At 38.2% G+C, this 18,193-nt stretch overlaps 2 protein-coding genes across 16 annotated transcripts in view; one reads left to right on the forward strand and one right to left on the reverse strand.

The window, feature by feature from the left end:
* LOC116843754 (endoplasmic reticulum mannosyl-oligosaccharide 1,2-alpha-mannosidase) lies at positions 1 to 4,243 on the forward strand. Of its 2 annotated transcripts, none has more exons than XM_032814486.1 (11): positions 1 to 304; positions 427 to 597; positions 675 to 828; positions 952 to 1,146; positions 1,226 to 1,374; positions 1,455 to 1,643; positions 1,791 to 1,978; positions 2,060 to 2,186; positions 2,249 to 2,413; positions 2,532 to 2,681; positions 2,756 to 4,243. In XM_032814486.1, exons 1-11 carry the CDS (start codon positions 206 to 208, stop codon positions 2,972 to 2,974), a joined length of 1,806 nt encoding a protein of 601 aa, XP_032670377.1. In that variant the 5' UTR covers positions 1 to 205; the 3' UTR covers positions 2,975 to 4,243. The 2 variants fall into 2 exon arrangements, with proteins under 2 accessions (XP_032670377.1, XP_032670378.1); XM_032814487.1 differs by having other exon boundaries at positions 2 to 304; positions 961 to 1,146; positions 2,756 to 2,974.
* Positions 3,003 to 18,193, reverse strand: part of LOC116843764 — a 25,283-nt gene continuing 10,092 nt past the window's right edge. For 3 of the 14 annotated variants that reach the window (XM_032814506.1, XM_032814510.1, XM_032814509.1), the window contains 2 exons: positions 5,820 to 6,741; positions 4,104 to 5,529 (listed from right to left, as the gene is read on the reverse strand). In XM_032814506.1, coding sequence (XP_032670397.1) covers positions 6,375 to 6,741 — 367 coding nt within the window. In that variant the 3' untranslated portion in view covers positions 4,104 to 5,529; positions 5,820 to 6,374. Of the gene's footprint in view, positions 5,530 to 5,819; positions 6,742 to 8,633; positions 12,190 to 14,316; positions 15,170 to 16,762; positions 17,296 to 18,193 lie in introns of those variants that run through there. The other 11 variants (XM_032814512.1, XM_032814504.1, XM_032814511.1 and 8 more) reach the window with 11 other exon arrangements.

An 18,193-nucleotide genomic window follows, 5' to 3' on the forward strand; every position in this document is an offset into this window, starting at 1 on the left:
ATCGGCTCATACATGGGTCACACGTTGAAGCAATAATAAGTGTATTTAGTGAAAATGTAAAAACGCGTTGAGGGTACCCTAGCATAAATAGTATAAATGTGGACCCCCGCATGTCGGACTAATTCATCACAGTGTCGTACTTCAAGTGTTCTGGCGGCACCACGAGCTTCCGCACGTGCCAGAACAAGTTAACCTGAATGAAAATATGTTCTCGCCCAGAGACTCGGTTAAATCGGATTATATTAGTTTAAATATTCACGACAGCGCGTCGTTTGCACGGGGCACCTCGCGCAGTCTGTGGAGGGTACGTATGTCTGAATGGAAAATATCTCGCGCAGTTACTTTTAGTCCGCACAGTCGGCCTGATGTGCCGCATTTTTGTCGTCGTTTCCTCGTTACTCTCACGGCTATCTGTCTCTCTTTCAGCAATGGAATCAGTTGTCCAGGTTTCAGAGAAACATTCTATACTTTACAATTATCACGGTTCTACTTCTATTATTTTATCTTTTGCCTAGCGAAACCAAAGGTGGTACCTCTGACAATGAGGTGGACTACAGTAATGTAGAAATTATACAAGAGACTGCCAAGTACGAGAAGGTACGTTGCACCAAGAGGCACACTTTGTGTGGGAAACCTCTATGGGAAACCTCTTCAAATTTTCTTTTATTCCGCAGGCAGTTGATGAAGTTGTTGTAGATAATGAAGAACAGGGTGCTGGACCCGGTGAGGTCATTGAGGAACCTGAGTTCCAGCCAGAAATCAATCAGGTTGATGATGATCAAATCGGTGAACCACCACAGCCAAAACCAAACATTCTCAAATTTAATGGTAGATCATAATTTTTGGGATAGACCCAGTGACAGATGTAGCAACAAGTATAATTAGATTAGAATACTTTGCATTAAATTAGATTAAGTTGGCATATGAGCAGAATTGAGTCATAATGTTTAGGATTTTTAGGCCCACAGAATGGTAAGCAGCAGGCTGTTGTGGCAGCATTTAAACATTCATGGGATGGATACAAGAAATATGCCTGGGGTCATGACAATGTAAAACCAATGACTAAGAGGTACCATGAGTGGTTTGGCTTAGGTCTCACAATAGTTGATTCATTGGATACTATGTATCTAATGGGGCTAAATGATGGTAAGCATATTGTAAGAGTGTACGGAACATCTTTCACTCATTGGCAGCAAGATATAAATAGTCTTCCGTCGTATTTCAGAGTTTACAAGAGCAAGGAAATGGGTGGAGGATAGTTTAGTGTTCACAATGAACAGGGATGTTAATTTATTTGAAGTTACAATTAGAGTATTAGGTGGTTTATTGGCGGCGTATCATCTCTCCGGTGATATACTGTTTCTAAATAAAGCTGTAAGTAGCTAGTCTGGAAAACATTTTCAGTTATTCTGGTAGGAGCACAGAGCGCAAGTATTAACTCAGGATTGTTCAAGATGGATTTAGGTGATCGCATGATGCCAGCATTTTCCACAAGATCGGGTGTTCCATATTCCGACGTGAATCTTGGCACCAGAAGCGCACACAGTCCCAAATGGGGTCCTGACAGTAGCACGAGCGAAGTTACTTCGATTCAGTTGGAATTTCGTGATCTCAGTCGTAGCACAGGGCAACCTAAATTCGAGGTATTATAGAATTGAAGTAACAATACTTACGATGAATATTGAAGAGATTCAAGAGGAATTAGGAAATCTTCTATTTATCCATATATTCATATGTGAGGAAAATAGAGAGTCTATACATACACGTGAATTCATTGATTGCTGTTTCAGGCTGCAGCCGCAAAAGTTTCCGACCATGTACATAAATTAGAAAAATACGACGGCTTAGTTCCAATTTTCATTAACGCGAATACCGGACTGTTTCGAGAATACGCGACGATTACGTTGGGAGCTCGCGGCGACAGCTATTACGAATACTTATTGAAACAATGGTTGCAAACTGGGAAAACCATAGACTAGTTAGTATCTCATTAAGAGCTCATTAGGAGCATTAGGAGGACGGTGTTAATGAACGTAAATTTGACATGTTTACTTTTTAGCCTACGCGACGATTATTTGTTAGGTATTTCCGGAACACAGAAGCATCTCGTGAAACACACCGCAGTTAACAAATATCTGTTTATCTCCGAGCTAGTCGGCGCTAATAAAGAGATAAGGCCGAAAATGGTAAATAACTTTAGACGAACTCGATATCGAACCATATCGTATTGAGCTGATTTGCATTATAGGACCATCTCACGTGCTACCTAGGAGGTACTTTAGCGTTAGGCGCGCATCATGGACTGCCAGCGGAGCATAATATTCTCGCGGAAGAGATAGTTAAGACTTGCTATCAAACGTACGCGACTCAACCAACGTTCCTTGCACCTGAGATCACTTATTTTAATATACAAGTAAGTCTCAAGGGTTAACGCCATCAATTCAGACGATAGCAGGCCGAACGTACGTTGAGGCAAAGATAGAAAAGAAAATAATGCAGTAGCGATCTCTCACCTTTGCAATTCTTCACAGAAAGTGGAAGGTGAAAATCAAATGGACATGTACGTAAAGACAAATGACGCTCACAATCTACTGAGGCCCGAGTTCATTGAAAGTCTATTTTATATGTGGTACTTTACGGGGAATAGGACGTATCAGGATTGGGGTTGGCGAATATTTCAGGTGAGTGTGTCGTCTTTCTTCCGCCCGAGTCTCGGAGACGTGGCTCCTAACTAAAAGACACCGTTTATCGATAGGCCTTCGAGAATTACACCAAAGTCGAGGACGGCTACACGAGTATTAGTAATGTACGGAATGTCCACAACATTCGCCAGCAGGATATGACGGAGAGTTTTTGGTTCGCTGAGACCTTAAAATATCTGTACTTGTTGTTTGACGATTCTAGACAATTGATCGATTTGGATAGGTGGGTATTCAATTCAGAGGGTCATCCGTTACCAATATACGAGTCGTAACACAGTAAAGGCAAAAGACACGTGCATGTGTATTTATTAAATGACTTTATTGCACTTATTCTCCATGAGATCATTTCTTAAACGCTCGATCGGTCGTGATGTTTTCACGTGACGAAAACCAGGCGGAGAAGGGTTTCCTTCCGTTACGGTCGAGATTCCTCTTTTACAAAAATTAATAGATCAGCGTTGTGCGTATCACACGGTGGGAATACAAGAGAGATCACGTGATGATTTGACTCCACGCGTTGAACTAGAATCTTCCTCGGGGCATTCCTCAATATACTCAATTTATGAGAGCACGATACATCCGCACTCTGTAAGGTTTTTTCCGATTACACTATTACGTAATTATTACGCTACAAGAGAACACGCAAGTGTATTCTTCCCTTAGTTGATCGCTAGAGGCGATCGAGGCGAATGCGTACCATTAACTACGCGCCTACCAAATGCCTAAGCCTAATGAATCAATGATAGACGCTAATAGCACTCTAGACACTAAATTGTGAAGGAAATTTATAGACATATACCGTTGATTTTTACTTATCGATAACAATGTTAGACGGGATATCTAAGCACATATTGTACTTACCAATGTTTTTATCGAAACCACGAGCTTCTGTTCGCGCGCAACGTAATTCTTACAAGACACATATTTTGCGATAGATTTTCAAGGGACATTATTGTTTAGCGTCAACTCTTCCGCATGAAATCCGTATGTCGTATTTACTACAAAAATAATCTAGTCTGCATCTATTAATAAATTACACTGTGTACTTGCAATCTTCAACTGTTACATGTATAAATATTTATATGATGATCATGAAGAGATGCCCATATAAATGTTTATATGAGATATATCGGGAAACGTTTATATAAACGGCTCCCGGTCGCCATCGGGAAGGCACGGCGGTGATTAAATCGACGAACTCGGATGGAATGTGTGCAGAAAGTACTGCGGATACTGAGACATCTCGAAATTCAGTCATATTCTGTAAAAACTGCAGAAGCTAGCTTTGACGATCTTGTTATTCGCATCTAATGAAATCGTGCGAGTGAGAAGAAGAAAAGCGAGATACGGGATGCATTGTCGATCGTGGAAGCGGTTGAATGAAATAAACGTACACGGGCATTACAAAATAAAATCCGATTTAATCATCAGCTGCGCTATTATCAAAATACGCTATTCCTAGTTACTGACGCATTAAGAAGTGATTGTTCTCGGGTTACTCCTCGTTTGTAATAAATGCATCCTTATACGAACAACGAGAATACTGTTTTGATACTGTTTGTATTATCTTCGTTTTTCCAAGTGGAATATATGTACACTCTGTGTATCAGTATCCTCTATATACTATAGATTTGTCCTTTCCGACTCGCAATTTTACCAAATTCCGATCAACCGCGATCAACCGTCTGACATGTTACGAGCAATTGTCAAGCCATTGGCAGAAAGCTGCTTTGCGACTGTTACAAAATCCGTGAACCCGATTGGTGTATGCTCTTAATCTTGGCTGAACCCAGTGGACATCAATCGATTGAAATATCCTTTGACTAAAACAATCGGTAAATCAATTAATTAGAACAATCACGAAAATGAATCGTCATACATAACATCACCATTTAATCTATTAATGAAATTATTAATAATTATTAATTATTAATCAGTGTTTATAATCTATTAATGTTTGATTTTAATAATTAGTTTCAATAGATCGATGAAATTATTTGTATCTTATACAATACCGGTCAAAAGTTTGAGAGCATTAATAAAAATTCTGGTCTGAACGATAATTTAGATTATTCTTGACAGGTATTTTTATCGGTGATCTCAAACTTTTGACCAGTACTGTGTATGACGATTAATTAACTTTGATGATTGATTTGCTGATTATTTTATTCAGCTAAAATTTCGATCGATAAATGCCCAACACTGGCTGAATCTAAGAGCATACACGCGATCAGATTTACGAGTTTTGCGAGTCGTAAAATTTGTGAATCTGACCGATGTATGCTCTTAAGTTAGGCTGAATCTAAGGCCGGATATGCCAACCAGATTCACGAGTTCCCCAACAAGTTGCGAAGCAACTTGCTCTACTGAACACAACCACTGATCACTCGCAAACGTACGGTCACGGTTGTTAAAGCTAGCGTCACACGACGCACGATTTGATGCCTCCTGACATGTACGCTGCAGGTAGCTCAGTTCGCTGCGTAGATCTCCCAACACACGATAGCAATTCATGTAGTGAACCGAACTGTCTGTAGCGTGTCGGTCGGGCGACATGAAAACTCGCTTGTATGATTCGCTAGCTTCAACGTCAAGTCATGAGGAAGACGAATATGTGGCGATAGCTTAGTTCTATAACAACACACGCGCGAGGGAACGTTCGCGGACTCACATGTGTCTTTTGCAATGTCTCTCGTACACTGACTTTCAAAACGGTTTGAACACACTTTCTTCTGTACCGTTTGGGACGCGACCAATAGTCCAGTGGGAGAACTTGCTTTTTACTCATTCCCAGAAGTTATCGAATCATTGGCAGTGTTCGAAACCACTGAAAAAAGAGTGATCTATAGAAGTGACAACCATATGAGCTTTATGTGTAGAATTAATGTAGTTTGATAAACTATTTTGTAGTTACTCGTAACTATTCAGTTCTTGTTGCGATAATTACAACATTGTTTATTAAACTATATATTAATCTAATTAATATATATTATACATATTATACATATATTATATATATATATATATATATATATATATATATATATATATATATATATATATATATTATAATTAAACATATTGTACACACAAAACTCGTATGTAGTTGTCACTTACATAGCTGCTGTGTCCTTTTCTCTGAGTATACGTCAAACGCGATTTTTATGACGCTATGGCAGTGTATACTCGCGCACATGTTGCGATAAATCCCCTTCGCAGAGAAAAACATTCTATAAATACAGTTTCATTATCTATGCGTGTGCCTCTCAAGTCGCTCCTAAATGAATATTCCATCAAACATCTATCGAATGTTTTATTTTAATCAAAATATCATCGCGCTCGATATTAAATATCGTCACGCGATGCAATATCGAAGATTCTTGCGCCATGAAGGACGGGAATGGAGAGGATCGCGAACGTTTACGCGTGCACACGCGTGCATTAACACGCATCAAAAATTTTTTTCTAAACGTCGCACCGCAGGATTTATTCTACTGTCCTCGTATATGTTATATACGTATATATCACAAAGTGTCTCCTAACGGCGCATTATTGTCGATTCCTAAATTTCGCACCGAAAAACGGCGTCTCGCGATTGACCCCATGGATCGATCCATAGAATCGCGAGGAGGTGTCATTTCTTGGATATTCACGTTAGAATCCCCGGAGATCTCAAAGTATCGTGCAGGTGCAACACTGTTGCGTGTAATAGATACAATTGATCAGACACATGTCGGGCTCCTCGTGGTCGTTGAGCGTCTTCGTCGTGTCCATGTCGAATCCGTTTCTTTCTATTTTGTACGTCGATTCCGACACGGGTAAAGTCTTCTGCACGATCGGCGTCGCTTCCTCTATCGCCTCCACGTCGGCGTCCGCTGTCGTGGTCTCGTTGTCGGCTTTCGACGTTTTCGTCGACGTCGTCGGCGAGGGGGTCGTTGTCGGGGTGATTTTCGCCAGCCTGGCTTCGTCCGGCACGTCGAAACCCGTGGAGGATATCGTCTGCACCGGGGATGACGATTCGCCGGATGACATCATCACGCTAGAATGAAAATATTTGACTTAATGGACTTGAAAAGAAAATATTTTCAATTACGGCCCCTTTGATAAGTACAAACTATTAATAAATTGAAAATGGAAGACAGATCGATAAGATAAGAAATAAAGTTTATTTTGCTTCCTTTTCAGGACAAAAGAAAAATGAAAAATATTTTCGCCGTGATCCCTCCGAATTCCTACTCTCTTAAAGTGAATCGTTGAAAAGTCCTTTTTAAGAGGATTTAAGAGGATAGGAATTCGGAGGGATCACAGCGAAATATACTTTTCTTTTTTCTTTTGTCCTGAGAAGAAAGCAAGATAAATTTTATTCTCTTATCTTATTGATTCCAATTTTCTTCCATTTCCCATTTACTAATATTTTTATATTTGCTCCGTCTTATGTCTTCATAATTTAGTCGTATTAGTAAATTATCGTAATTTGGCGTGACGATACCAGTACAAGCAAGATTTCACAGTAAAATCTGTAATATACAAATTCGCTATGCCAAATCCAACTTTCTACGTCTATGGCGATGAAATTAACGGCTTCCATGCGTGCAATGACATTGTCTGTGTTCGCAGAGTGCATCAATAATGGGAATAGTCGCTACTATTAATTGACTTCTTCAGTGAAAATTTACTGATTGCAGTGCTATATTTTCAACTGAACTAGAAATTATAAGTATAGCGTTTCAGAGTGGAGAATATACTTATTACATTTTAGAGAGTAGATTCTCGATCAAATTATTGTCGAGGAATGTTGACTTTAGATTTTTAGAAAGTCTAAGTCGAATTTCTGAAGTAATTCGAATATATCTACGTAGAAAGATAACGAGTTTAAAGCCCATATTAACGATTGACAGTTATAAAATATAGTATTGTCTAATTGGCAGTCACTAATCACAATAGGTAGCTGCTTCGCGCTGATTGAAATGTAGTCGCTAATCGCCAATCGCTAATAGGATACGAACTATTCGCAGCGACCATCTTGATTTATGACGTCAGAAAAACGAGGAAACGCGCACACAAAATTCTTACAAAATATATCGAAATAAAAAGATATATCCAAAAAATTACACTTGCAATCGATTAAACAAACTTCTAAAATACTTCGAACACTTTCCTTTTGCTCCAATAATCAATAAATAACCTAAAATTAAGATGAGAATATAATGAGGAAATATAAGTTAAAGAGGAAGGTTGCAATGTTATTTTATGATTATTTATTGATTGTTAAAAGAAAAAGAAAGTGTTCAGAATATTTTGGAAGTATAATGTATATGTCTAATCGGTTGCAAGTGTCATTTTTTAAATGTATCTTTTTATTTTGACGCACTTTGTAGGAATTTTTTGCATGCATTTCCTCGCTTCTAAGTCATCAATCATGAGTTCCGTGATGAAGTAGCCAGAAGCTTAAGTAGCCTTAAGTCGCAAACACAGAAAAACGTAAGTAATAAGAGAAAGTTGATCAACCACAATCGATGATTCTTCTTACGATCCAAGAATACTCGATCGTGATTGGTCAATTGTCTTACTGCTCAAGGCCTGATTCCACAACTTACTTTAACTGGAGTTTAACTCGTTAAAAGCTTATCCAGACAAACTTGTATATTGCACATGCATAAAAAGATCAACTAATCATGATCCGTGCAGTAAAAGAACGTCTCTTGTATTATATACAATTTAGTCAATTAGATACAGTTTAGTCAATTTCTTTGCGCATATGAGTAATGCGACTGTGCAAGTTTGTCTCTGGACAGGACTCTCTAACGAGTTAAACTCCGATTAAAGTTGCAGAACTGTGCCTAGGTCTTGCTGCTTGCGTTTTTCCGTGTGCCATCCGCTTTAAATAGAACAATGCCTCGAGAATATGTCCCTTTGAACCCTCGAACCTACCACCGCGCCTTCCGAATAGGGTACGTTCGGGTTCTCTCCTCCGCGGTTAGGGTGGAGTAGAACGTTTGGTCCAGCATCTTTAGAAGGTAGTCCACACGGCTCACCTTGGAGTACTTTCGTCACCGGGATACGTTTCGTCGGTGTGATATGTTTTGTAATTTTATCAGAGCGCTCTCCCGTACAGTCTTTGAAACACTATACTCCCATTGCTCCTACGCGCACGCTGCGTGAAGTAACTCTAATAAAGCCCATCTAATCTAATCGTCCTTTGTATCTCCCCGGGGTTTCACTTTATAGCTCCCCGGGGAACACGAGACACGAGGAATTTTTTACATACTGGATATATCTTTTCCATCAACGCGAAGTCCTTGAAAAATTAAAAGTTTTATTGACGAATTTGATAAAACGAATTCTGAACTACTGACGAATTCAAGATAAAACTGTTCACTTGTCACTTGTGAGTTCGCGTTAGGGGAAGTGATGCACGATCGATATCCTGCGGAAGAGAAATAACGCGACTCGCCGAACCGGCGCTCATGATTTTACATTTGAATGTGCACGCGTCACCTGTTACGACGTGTCGCATAAACATTGCGCCGAGTATCCCGTCGTAAAAGGCACGTTACGTTTACATCGTGCACGTAACTTGCGTTGCATCTGGTGCATTACTAGCGCCGATTACGCCCCAACTGATCGAGTTTCGAGCACGTGGAGGGCACATTAGCGGACTGAATACCGTTGGCATTCTGTCGGCTAATGGAGGCTAATGAACGTCAACTGGATCTACCACTGCGTACCGTGCCGTGTGTGTATTAAAATCCGATTGACAAGCAGCGCATTGACTGCACTTCGCCAGAGCATTTCTCCAATTCGTCCTTTCTCCTCTTCGCGAAAGGGATCACAGGGGACAGTCTGTGTGAAGTTTATTCATTCAGTACTGGACCTCTCGTCAAAGTGAACGATAAAATACCTTGATTAGATACTTCTCAGTATCGATTACGCGGATGAGCGATTCTGAGAAAAAAATTGATAAATTGTAGTTTCCTTTATACACATCTTTGGGTAGTGCTAAATGTCACAGATATATATTTGTCTCTATTACAAATTTAGGAGATTTTATTATAACAAAGTGCATGGGGACGATATTACGTATAGAAAAAATATTTTATCGCTAAGAAATTACTTAATTTACTTTTACATAATGGTTATCTTCAGTAAAAAATAGTTCTTCATAATGGTCTTAAAATATATTCATCAGAAGTTTTTTAAATAAACGACATTGCACACAGAAAAATATTCTACTGCTAAAAAACGAAAGTGATTACACATTTATTTTATTTTTTCTTAAATAATGGTTATTAGAAATACTTTCTTGATATAAAATATATTCTCTCTCATCAAACATTTTAGAGAAGCTCATTAGTATGTACTAAAAAAAAATTTATTTTTTTTATAAGAATATTATAAATCGAAGAGAAAACGTTGGTTTGACTCTACGTAGTATATAAGCAAACCAAATCTTCGCTTTAATTTACTTATTAGAATTTATGAATTTGATAGATTTGCGGATGTACAAACTTATGAAACCAATTGTTTGAATGCATTAAGACAAAAGTATCAATGCCTAGCTACGTATCTAATTCTGAACATTCTTATTGTTTTGGTCTTTAAGTACGAATATTTTTACATAAAGAGAATATATTTGTATATATTGAATATATATTCTATGTTAAAAGTTTAAATATTCGTATTTAAGTATCAAAACAATAAAAATGTCCAGGATTAAATATATGTCCGGGAATAAGTACATTTATCTTATATATTCTTCTGTGTACAGTCGGTCTATGCGTTTTATTCTAACGTTACGGACACAAGAGGAGAGAATGACGACAGAAGGTCGCTCGCTTTGGCGATGCAAGAGAGAAACCCGCGTTAGATCAAGCTGACTGTTAGAAGGGTAGTATTAGGTAGAACCAAGGTCTTTACCCTCGTCAATTGTCCTCGCTTGGCTTAAACCCCGAAAACTGCAGCTGTTCTATGAAGCAGCTGAAATATTTGGCGTTTGAATAGAGGCTATTTCTCAAAGTCGACGTCGGACCCTTGTCTTTTTTTATGCGTAGATAATTCTTAGAATTAACAATTCCATTAACGTTGAGTGCATCCAGTTCGCAAGTAGCACGCGGTATTTCGGCTCTTACGAAACGTTCGTAGAAATAACGCGTGACTCTTTCGCGCGGAACCGTGCCGCGGTGTGATTGCATCCGCGACTTATTCAGATAACGTTACTCGCTCGTGTACGGCAAACAATAGGATCAGACGGACAGACTGAGATACAAAGCGAGTCTGCGAAATTTTTATGGCGCCCACTCGCAGTATCGTTGAACGCGAAATTTTAACGGTCGGATATATCGTGCGAAACGCCGATAATGCGCAGTGGAGACTTTAACATCATCTCACTTCCTCGTTTGCCTGTCAAAATCGTTGCCGGAACGACAAAGTCCATCGTCGGATAATCGATAAAAATCAGCGATAATTAATAGCGACTTTATACGTGGTTTTCCCAATACATGACGCGCGCACGCGCGTGAAAGGCTGCGTTTTGTCGTTTTCATTACGTACATGATGTGCGTGCGTGTGTGTGTGTGGGTGTGTGTGTGTGTGTATGTATGTGTGTGTTTGTGTGTGCAATAATAATTGTTACACAAGTGTCACTCGTTAATACACCGCGAAACCGGCACACCGAGACTGAACATCAGCTCGCACGCAGCCGAGTGTTCGAATTGCAACGCCGACTGCACCGAATGCATGCACCGGTACGGCAAACGAATGCAACCGCGCGCCGTCAACGGTCGCCGTGAACTGTCCCGCCTAAACCTCGAAGAGCGTTCTCTCCTACTCTGGATGCGCTTTACACGTGTTACGACAGTGCCGTAACCGGCACGAAGACCCGACACGTACGCTAATATCAGAGCCGAATTCAGGCCAAAGTAAACTGGAGAGTTCAACGCCTCGTGAGAAATGGAAAATTGCTCCAAAATTCCTTATTTTTTTCTACTTTTTTTTATTCTCGAATTATTGGCGTTATAATTCGTACGTACATCGTGGAAGCAGTTTGACCAATAATCCTTTGTGATTCGATTCTTCTGTGGCAGAAGAAGCGACGGCACAATTGATTGTTTGATCAAGAGAAGAGAAATTAAAATGGCTAGGGGGAAATCGGGCAAATGTACAGACTATAGAATATTTCTTGTCAAATTCAACTTGTTTCACATGTACCAATTTGTCTACTTCAATTTTTTAATTAAACTAATGAAACAAGAGGCAAATATGTTAATGAATAACAACTTGTCTCTGTACAATTAACACAAAATATGTCACTAAGGATATACATGTTATGTATAAATTGTATTATTTTAGCAATTACAAGTAACAAAGATTCTAATTTGGCAAAAATGTAGAAGTACAAAAAATATTTAAGTCATATTTTTTCATTTTGGTTCACTTTAAGTTTCACGGGCAGTTTATAGCTTTTTAATGTTCTTACTCCTATCACCAACAAATACAACAAAAATGCATAAGAAATAAAATTGAATACAAGGCATTTTTGGTTTGCTAATTATAAATATGAGGTCAAATGTGCAAAATTTGTTGTATAAATAATAAAATGTTTAAACAAAACATGTAAAAAGTTAAAAAAAATTAGTTATACAAATAATTTCTCAGTTTGGCCGAGATTCGAGCCATTTTTGACTAATTTAGCACAGATTTGAAATATTTCGGTTGGAATCTCGGTTCAAGAAATTTAGAATGGTTCGTGTCTCAGCTATGCCGATTTTATTAAAATTATTTAACTATATCTTGTATTCAATTTTATTTCTTATGCATTTTTGTTGCACTTGGTGATGATAAGAGTGAGGACATTAAAAAGCTATAAACTGTCCGTAAACCAAAAGCTATAAACTCAAAATGGGCCAAAATGAAAAAAATATGGCGTAAATATTTTTTGTATTTCTATATTTGTGCCAAATTAGAAATAAATCAGAGTGTACCTTTTGGTTAGGTTTACTTGTTAGAAACGGTGAATGTTAACACAGAAGTGTTAAAATAATGACAATATGTTAACATACGTATATTAAAAATTCAACATGTTAAAAATTTGACATATCCATTAAATTAGGGCTAAATTGATTTTTTACAGTGTACAAATTAAGAAAATAATTGATGACTTCGAAAAATAAAAGAAGTTCTTTGCGACTCGGTATATATAGTATCAATTGCTCAAACTTTATAAATTTTAATTTAGATTTATTCGAGGATCGATTTTTATCTCAGTTTATTCATTTTTTACGAAGTCGTCAAATTGCGCTTTTCAAGTTTGTATTTTTTCGGTGTACGAAAAGTGATCTCTTGGGAGAAAGTAGGCGAGCAGTTTTCGCCCACGTAATCTTGAAACCAATGACTCCGACCACGGGATCGCACACTTACGGCTCCTCTCGGCGAGTATTTACAAATACTAACCTTTGTACGGTATTGATCGGAGCACAAGACTCGAAGGAAATTCTTCTAATTCTCTATCGGTCTAGTTAACTCCCTCGTTGAGAACTGCTACCTATCCATTTACTAGGTTGTTTTAATATTTCGCGTGCGACAAAATTAACAATTTAATAACCTCTTTCGCAGCAATTCATTGATTATGCTCGTCGAGCTCATTAGTAATCGCGATGAACACAACACGAAATTTATTTCAATTTTTGATGGGTTAATTCAGATTGCAAACACACGAAATTAACACACTTCTTTAAATAATCGAGTCTTTCCTCGGAAATCGTGGCCAGATGTCATATTAACATTTTGTATAAAATGTTAATATGTTAATGTTAAATATTAACATTGTATAAAAGGTTTGCTCGCAAATCACTGACAGAGCAAAACAAAACAACAAGAATCAAACGTTAAATAATAAAAAAAATCGTGTAAGGCAAAAGCACTAATGTCCTGACACTACAAAAAAAAAATACTTAAAAATTAATTTGCGGAACAAAAATTTATTTCACAAAAATAAATTTTATATCCTACGAAGAAACTCAGTGTACACTCGTAGACTCAAAAGTCGCCCATAGTTTTTCGGCGGGATTTATGGACCCATTCGCGTCTTGTCCAATGGGAGAATTGGTCAAGATGGATGAGTTCGCTCGAAAAATTATGGACGACTTTTCTGCCCACGAAAATATCTAATACTGAACATTCTTACTGTTTTGGTCTTTAAATATTTAAATTTTCAACATGGAGAGAATATATACATACATATTGAATATATATATATATATATATATATATATATATATTCTATATAGAAAGTTTAAATAATCGTATATAAAAAACAAAAATATAATCATATTTAAGTACAAAATAAAAATGTTCAGGATTAGGTACGTGTTCAGAAATTGGTGCTTTTTAAGCCTTAAACGACATGGATTACACCGGTTAATTGTGAATGTTCGTCGTCGCGCAGCATCATCGTTCTTCTACCGTTTCTGCCGAAAGAAATTCCTCAGTGGAGCTGTGCTCGGTGAACGGACGCGTGATAGGATTACAGGATGAACGAAGGGAAGACTTAACCTACGACGCCCTCTCTCTATTCTCCATCCCTCTCTCTTCTCCTTCTCCTTTTTTTTCCACTTACTTGTAGCTTCCGTGCTGCAGCAATGGATTCTTAAGGCGCACCATTCTGGCGACACCGTCGCTAAAACGAGAGCTATTTCGAAGTTGCACTGATTTCATTGGCAATACACACGCGATCACCGCGATCGATGACGGACGCGATCGAGACTGTGGCGCGTGACAGAGGCATCCCGAGCTATGGCCTGTTCGGCCAGTTATGTATGTGTGTGTGTATGTCTGTGTGTGTACACGTGTGGCGTACACGTTTACACAGTACGTATGTGCGTGTGTGTGGGACGCAGGACACCCTCGTCGGTCACGACGGGAACCGTCGACGAGTCGAAACCGAACGAAAAACCGGTACGGTGCTCATCGAGCCCTTGACGCGAAAAACGTCGACCGAGTCGATCCGGATGACAATGGAAACGCGACGAATGACGTTAGGCGAATTTTACTTCATTGTAGTTCATTTTTCCGTGAATTTTAACTTATTTTCCCGCGAATTTTAATTCATTTTCCCGCGAACTATACATTCATGTCTGAGGCCTATTTTTTTTAACTGAACTACTGCCGCGCTACAAATTCCTTCCTTTTCCCTTCAGAGCTACCCAGATAGATTATCACGATTATCGTGATATGAAACATTATCGATAATGAAATTATTCACTATTGTTTTAATTACGCCTATGAAGCAGATATACTGCACAAAATCAAAGTTCTTCAGTTGTAATTTAAAATGACTGCACGATTCCCTCCAGGGCGAATTTTTTTCAAATATCTAGACTTCTTTTTGTCTTGTTATTTTCTTGGAAAAATTTTGTAAAATAGAATGCAAAAAATATCTTATTTTTATGTTTGCTATAAGTTAAGAAAAATGTAATAGTTTAAGTAAATCAAAAGGAACTTAATATTTTATCACAATTTTTCCAGTATACTACTTAAAGATTTAATTATCAAATTTACATTACATAATAATGTAAATTGTTTGTTATATTAATGCAGTAACAAATTCACTAAAAATTACACTCAGATTTTTATATTACATTATATTTTACATAATATATTGCTTTGAGCAAATTTTGATAATTTTTTTTAATTTTATTTCCATTTCGTGCTATTCTATAAATATTTCTTGAATAGTGCATTTTAGGGAAAAATGTTTCAGATAAAAGTTTTGGGATTTGAAGGGGGATATAAGATGATATCATTGGTTTGATCTCGAGTGGCATCGTCAAGATCAGGACAAGGTCACTTTAAATTTTTTATATGGAACCCCCATTTTTCATTACATATTCTTATAACATACCTCGAGAGCTTTCCAAAACACTATAATAAAATATTTTTTCATTAAATATCTTTCGAGTTAAAAGGCTTCAAAGTTACAATTGCTTCGTCAGGGCCACAAAGAAGCACACGTGTGAAATTCTATTAATAAATTTCTTTAATAATCATAGCATTGTGAGCATTATAATCCTTTAGAATCAATCGGACTCCACATGTTACCTCATGATTTTAAATTATTATTTTCGTTTTCACTGTAAAATTTGAAGAAATGAAAATATTAGGAACAGTCTCCAATCGCCTTGACCTTGATAAATGTCAAGGTCATGGCCCTGAACAACATTCAAAAGGTTTTAGCCGTCGGTCGAATACCTTGGGTACCAATGTTAATGGCAACAATATTGTAACTTTGAAGTCTTTTAACTCGAAAAATACTTAATGAAAAAATATTTTATTATAGTGTTTTGGAAAGCTCTCGAAGTTTGCTATAAGAATATGTAATGAAAAATGGGGGGTTCCATTTAAAAAAATCAAAGTAACCAAATTCCTGACCTTGACGCTACTCGAGGTCAAACCAATGATATCATCTTATGTCCCCCTCGAAATCCCAAAACTTTTATCTGAAACATTTTTGCCTAAAATGCACTGTTCAAGAAATATTTAAGGTGATCGATTAAAATGGGACACTCTGTATATTAAATATGAATGCCATATGAACCGCTCATGAAGCATGCGACTTCCACAAATGGACTAGCACACACACAAAGTTGCTGTCAAATTTATGTACACTTATCTATCTGGGTAGCTTACAAGATAACAGTCACCTAACGTTAAATTCGAAAATATCTCCGTTGTTTTTTATTATTCGAAGAAAATGTGTAAGAAATAAAGTTTGTAACCAGTCAACCTTTTCAACGATTTACTTTTTATGCACTCTCTTCTGATATAAGAAAAAATAACAGATATTTTAAATTTCTAATGTCACGGGATAATGACTTATTCTGTTTATTTGCCTCATTCTGTCAAGAGGTGTAATCCACTTCAGTCAAGAATAGACCTCTCGAAAAAATTGCTTCTGAGTCCCGTTGAAATGATCACCGGGTCGTCAGAAAGCGTGGGGGCGAGGGAGAAGCGGGACGCTTTGTGAAAATTGCTCTGCCAAGAGCGAGAGCGAGAGTCGAACTCACGCGAAAAGACTCTTGTCCGCCTTGTTGTTCTTTTTGGTCGAGTCAGACCCATGGATACCATGATGTTTCTTTCTATCGGTGCTCTTCTTCTTCACTTTGCGATGATCGCGAAACATACTGTAACCGCGCGAGAACATCTTTCTCTTTCTCTCGGTTCGTTGGAGTATGCAAAATAAGGTGCAGCGAATATACGAGAAGCACACCGTACTCGTGTTCTGCTGCGTGTCCAACTAACGCGCATTGTTCCAACTTTGTGCTTGATCTGACGTCCGCGGAGTATTTAATAATCACGTCATCGTGTGATCGTTCATGATTCCTCGCGAACGTTTCCACGACGTGCTCGGAAATCGCGCGTGGAAATCGCATGGAAACTCGCGCTACACTGACTACCTAGCAGCTGACTTTGCCGTGACTGAATAAAAAAGAGAAGACTTCGTGTGTACCACGATCGAGTAACTGTACACGTAATCTGTCTGTGAATGTGCGTAGCCATTAGTGTGACGCGATCAGTGATGGCTTCGAGCGAGCTATGAGTGATCAATTTCGCGTGAATTCCATGCCGATGATGTTGATTTCATTCTGCCATTAAAGCTGCAGCCTTTGCGCTGCTCTTACGTGGCTTCCATCCATCGCTCCTGGTAACGAATTAATGACAAGACCACTAATATCCGCGACATGACGGATTCGAAGTGTTAACAGATTTCTTTCCTATTGCTGACATAGTTGCACTTATGTTCTCCGTCTTCTCTCCAACAAGTTTCAATTTTACACCTGATTTTTTCAAGTTCCGTAAATGTATACTACTAGTCCAATGATAATGAACAGGTCTCAGACCTAATCGTTCGTGTTCGTACATCATTCGTATGGTGTCCCTGATCTCAATTCTTTGAGCAGCGAGCAAGAATTTCGCGTTTTAATCAATTGGACGCGGTTATCTCGGAGTCGGATGAATTTTACCGACACTGAACACGCGAGCCGCATTTCATGAGGCCGGACATGACATTACATTCCGCGTAGCGTTCTTCAATACGATGTACCGTCGCTCCACTATACCGAAGGTAGATAATCGGTTTCGACGGAGCATATTTTATCATAATACAAATCGGCAATACTCGTCACGTAGTAAAGAAGCAAGCAAAGCGAGAACGTAGCACAGAGGGAATGTCTTCTACTTTTCGATCTACGCTTAAAACTGATGATGAATTTTAAGAAAAAAATAAATTTGATTTCTTTCCCAAAGAGAATTACGTTCAAATGGAACTTTGATAATATTTTTATCGCTTCACGCTTTATATGTGCATATAATTTAGCGGAATAATTTACTATATCCGCTTACGTCGAGTCACGGTCAAGGTGGTCTGGTCCTCTCGTTGGGTAGAGTACAGTTTTGCAACACTCGTGTGACTCTCGTTAAAGCCGTTCTCCTCGCAG

Source organism: Odontomachus brunneus, unplaced genomic scaffold (assembly GCF_010583005.1).
Source record: "Odontomachus brunneus isolate Ranch 3 - 2012 unplaced genomic scaffold, Obru_v1 Obru_scaffold_035, whole genome shotgun sequence".
Lineage (NCBI taxonomy): Eukaryota > Metazoa > Arthropoda > Insecta > Hymenoptera > Formicidae > Odontomachus > Odontomachus brunneus.

What these genes read in the sequence shown, in the direction of transcription:
- LOC116843754 (XM_032814486.1), top strand. Translation starts at nt 206, where the DNA reads ATGTTCTCGCCCAGAGACTCGGTTAAATCGGATTATATTAGTTTAAAT. An exon ending in CCTCGCGCAGTCTGTGGAGG is followed by an intron (nt 305 to 426) that starts GTACGTATGTCT and finishes TCTCTCTTTCAG; the next exon opens with CAATGGAATCAGTTGTCCAG. An exon ending in TCTAATGGGGCTAAATGATG is followed by an intron (nt 1,147 to 1,225) that starts GTAAGCATATTG and finishes GTCGTATTTCAG; the next exon opens with AGTTTACAAGAGCAAGGAAA.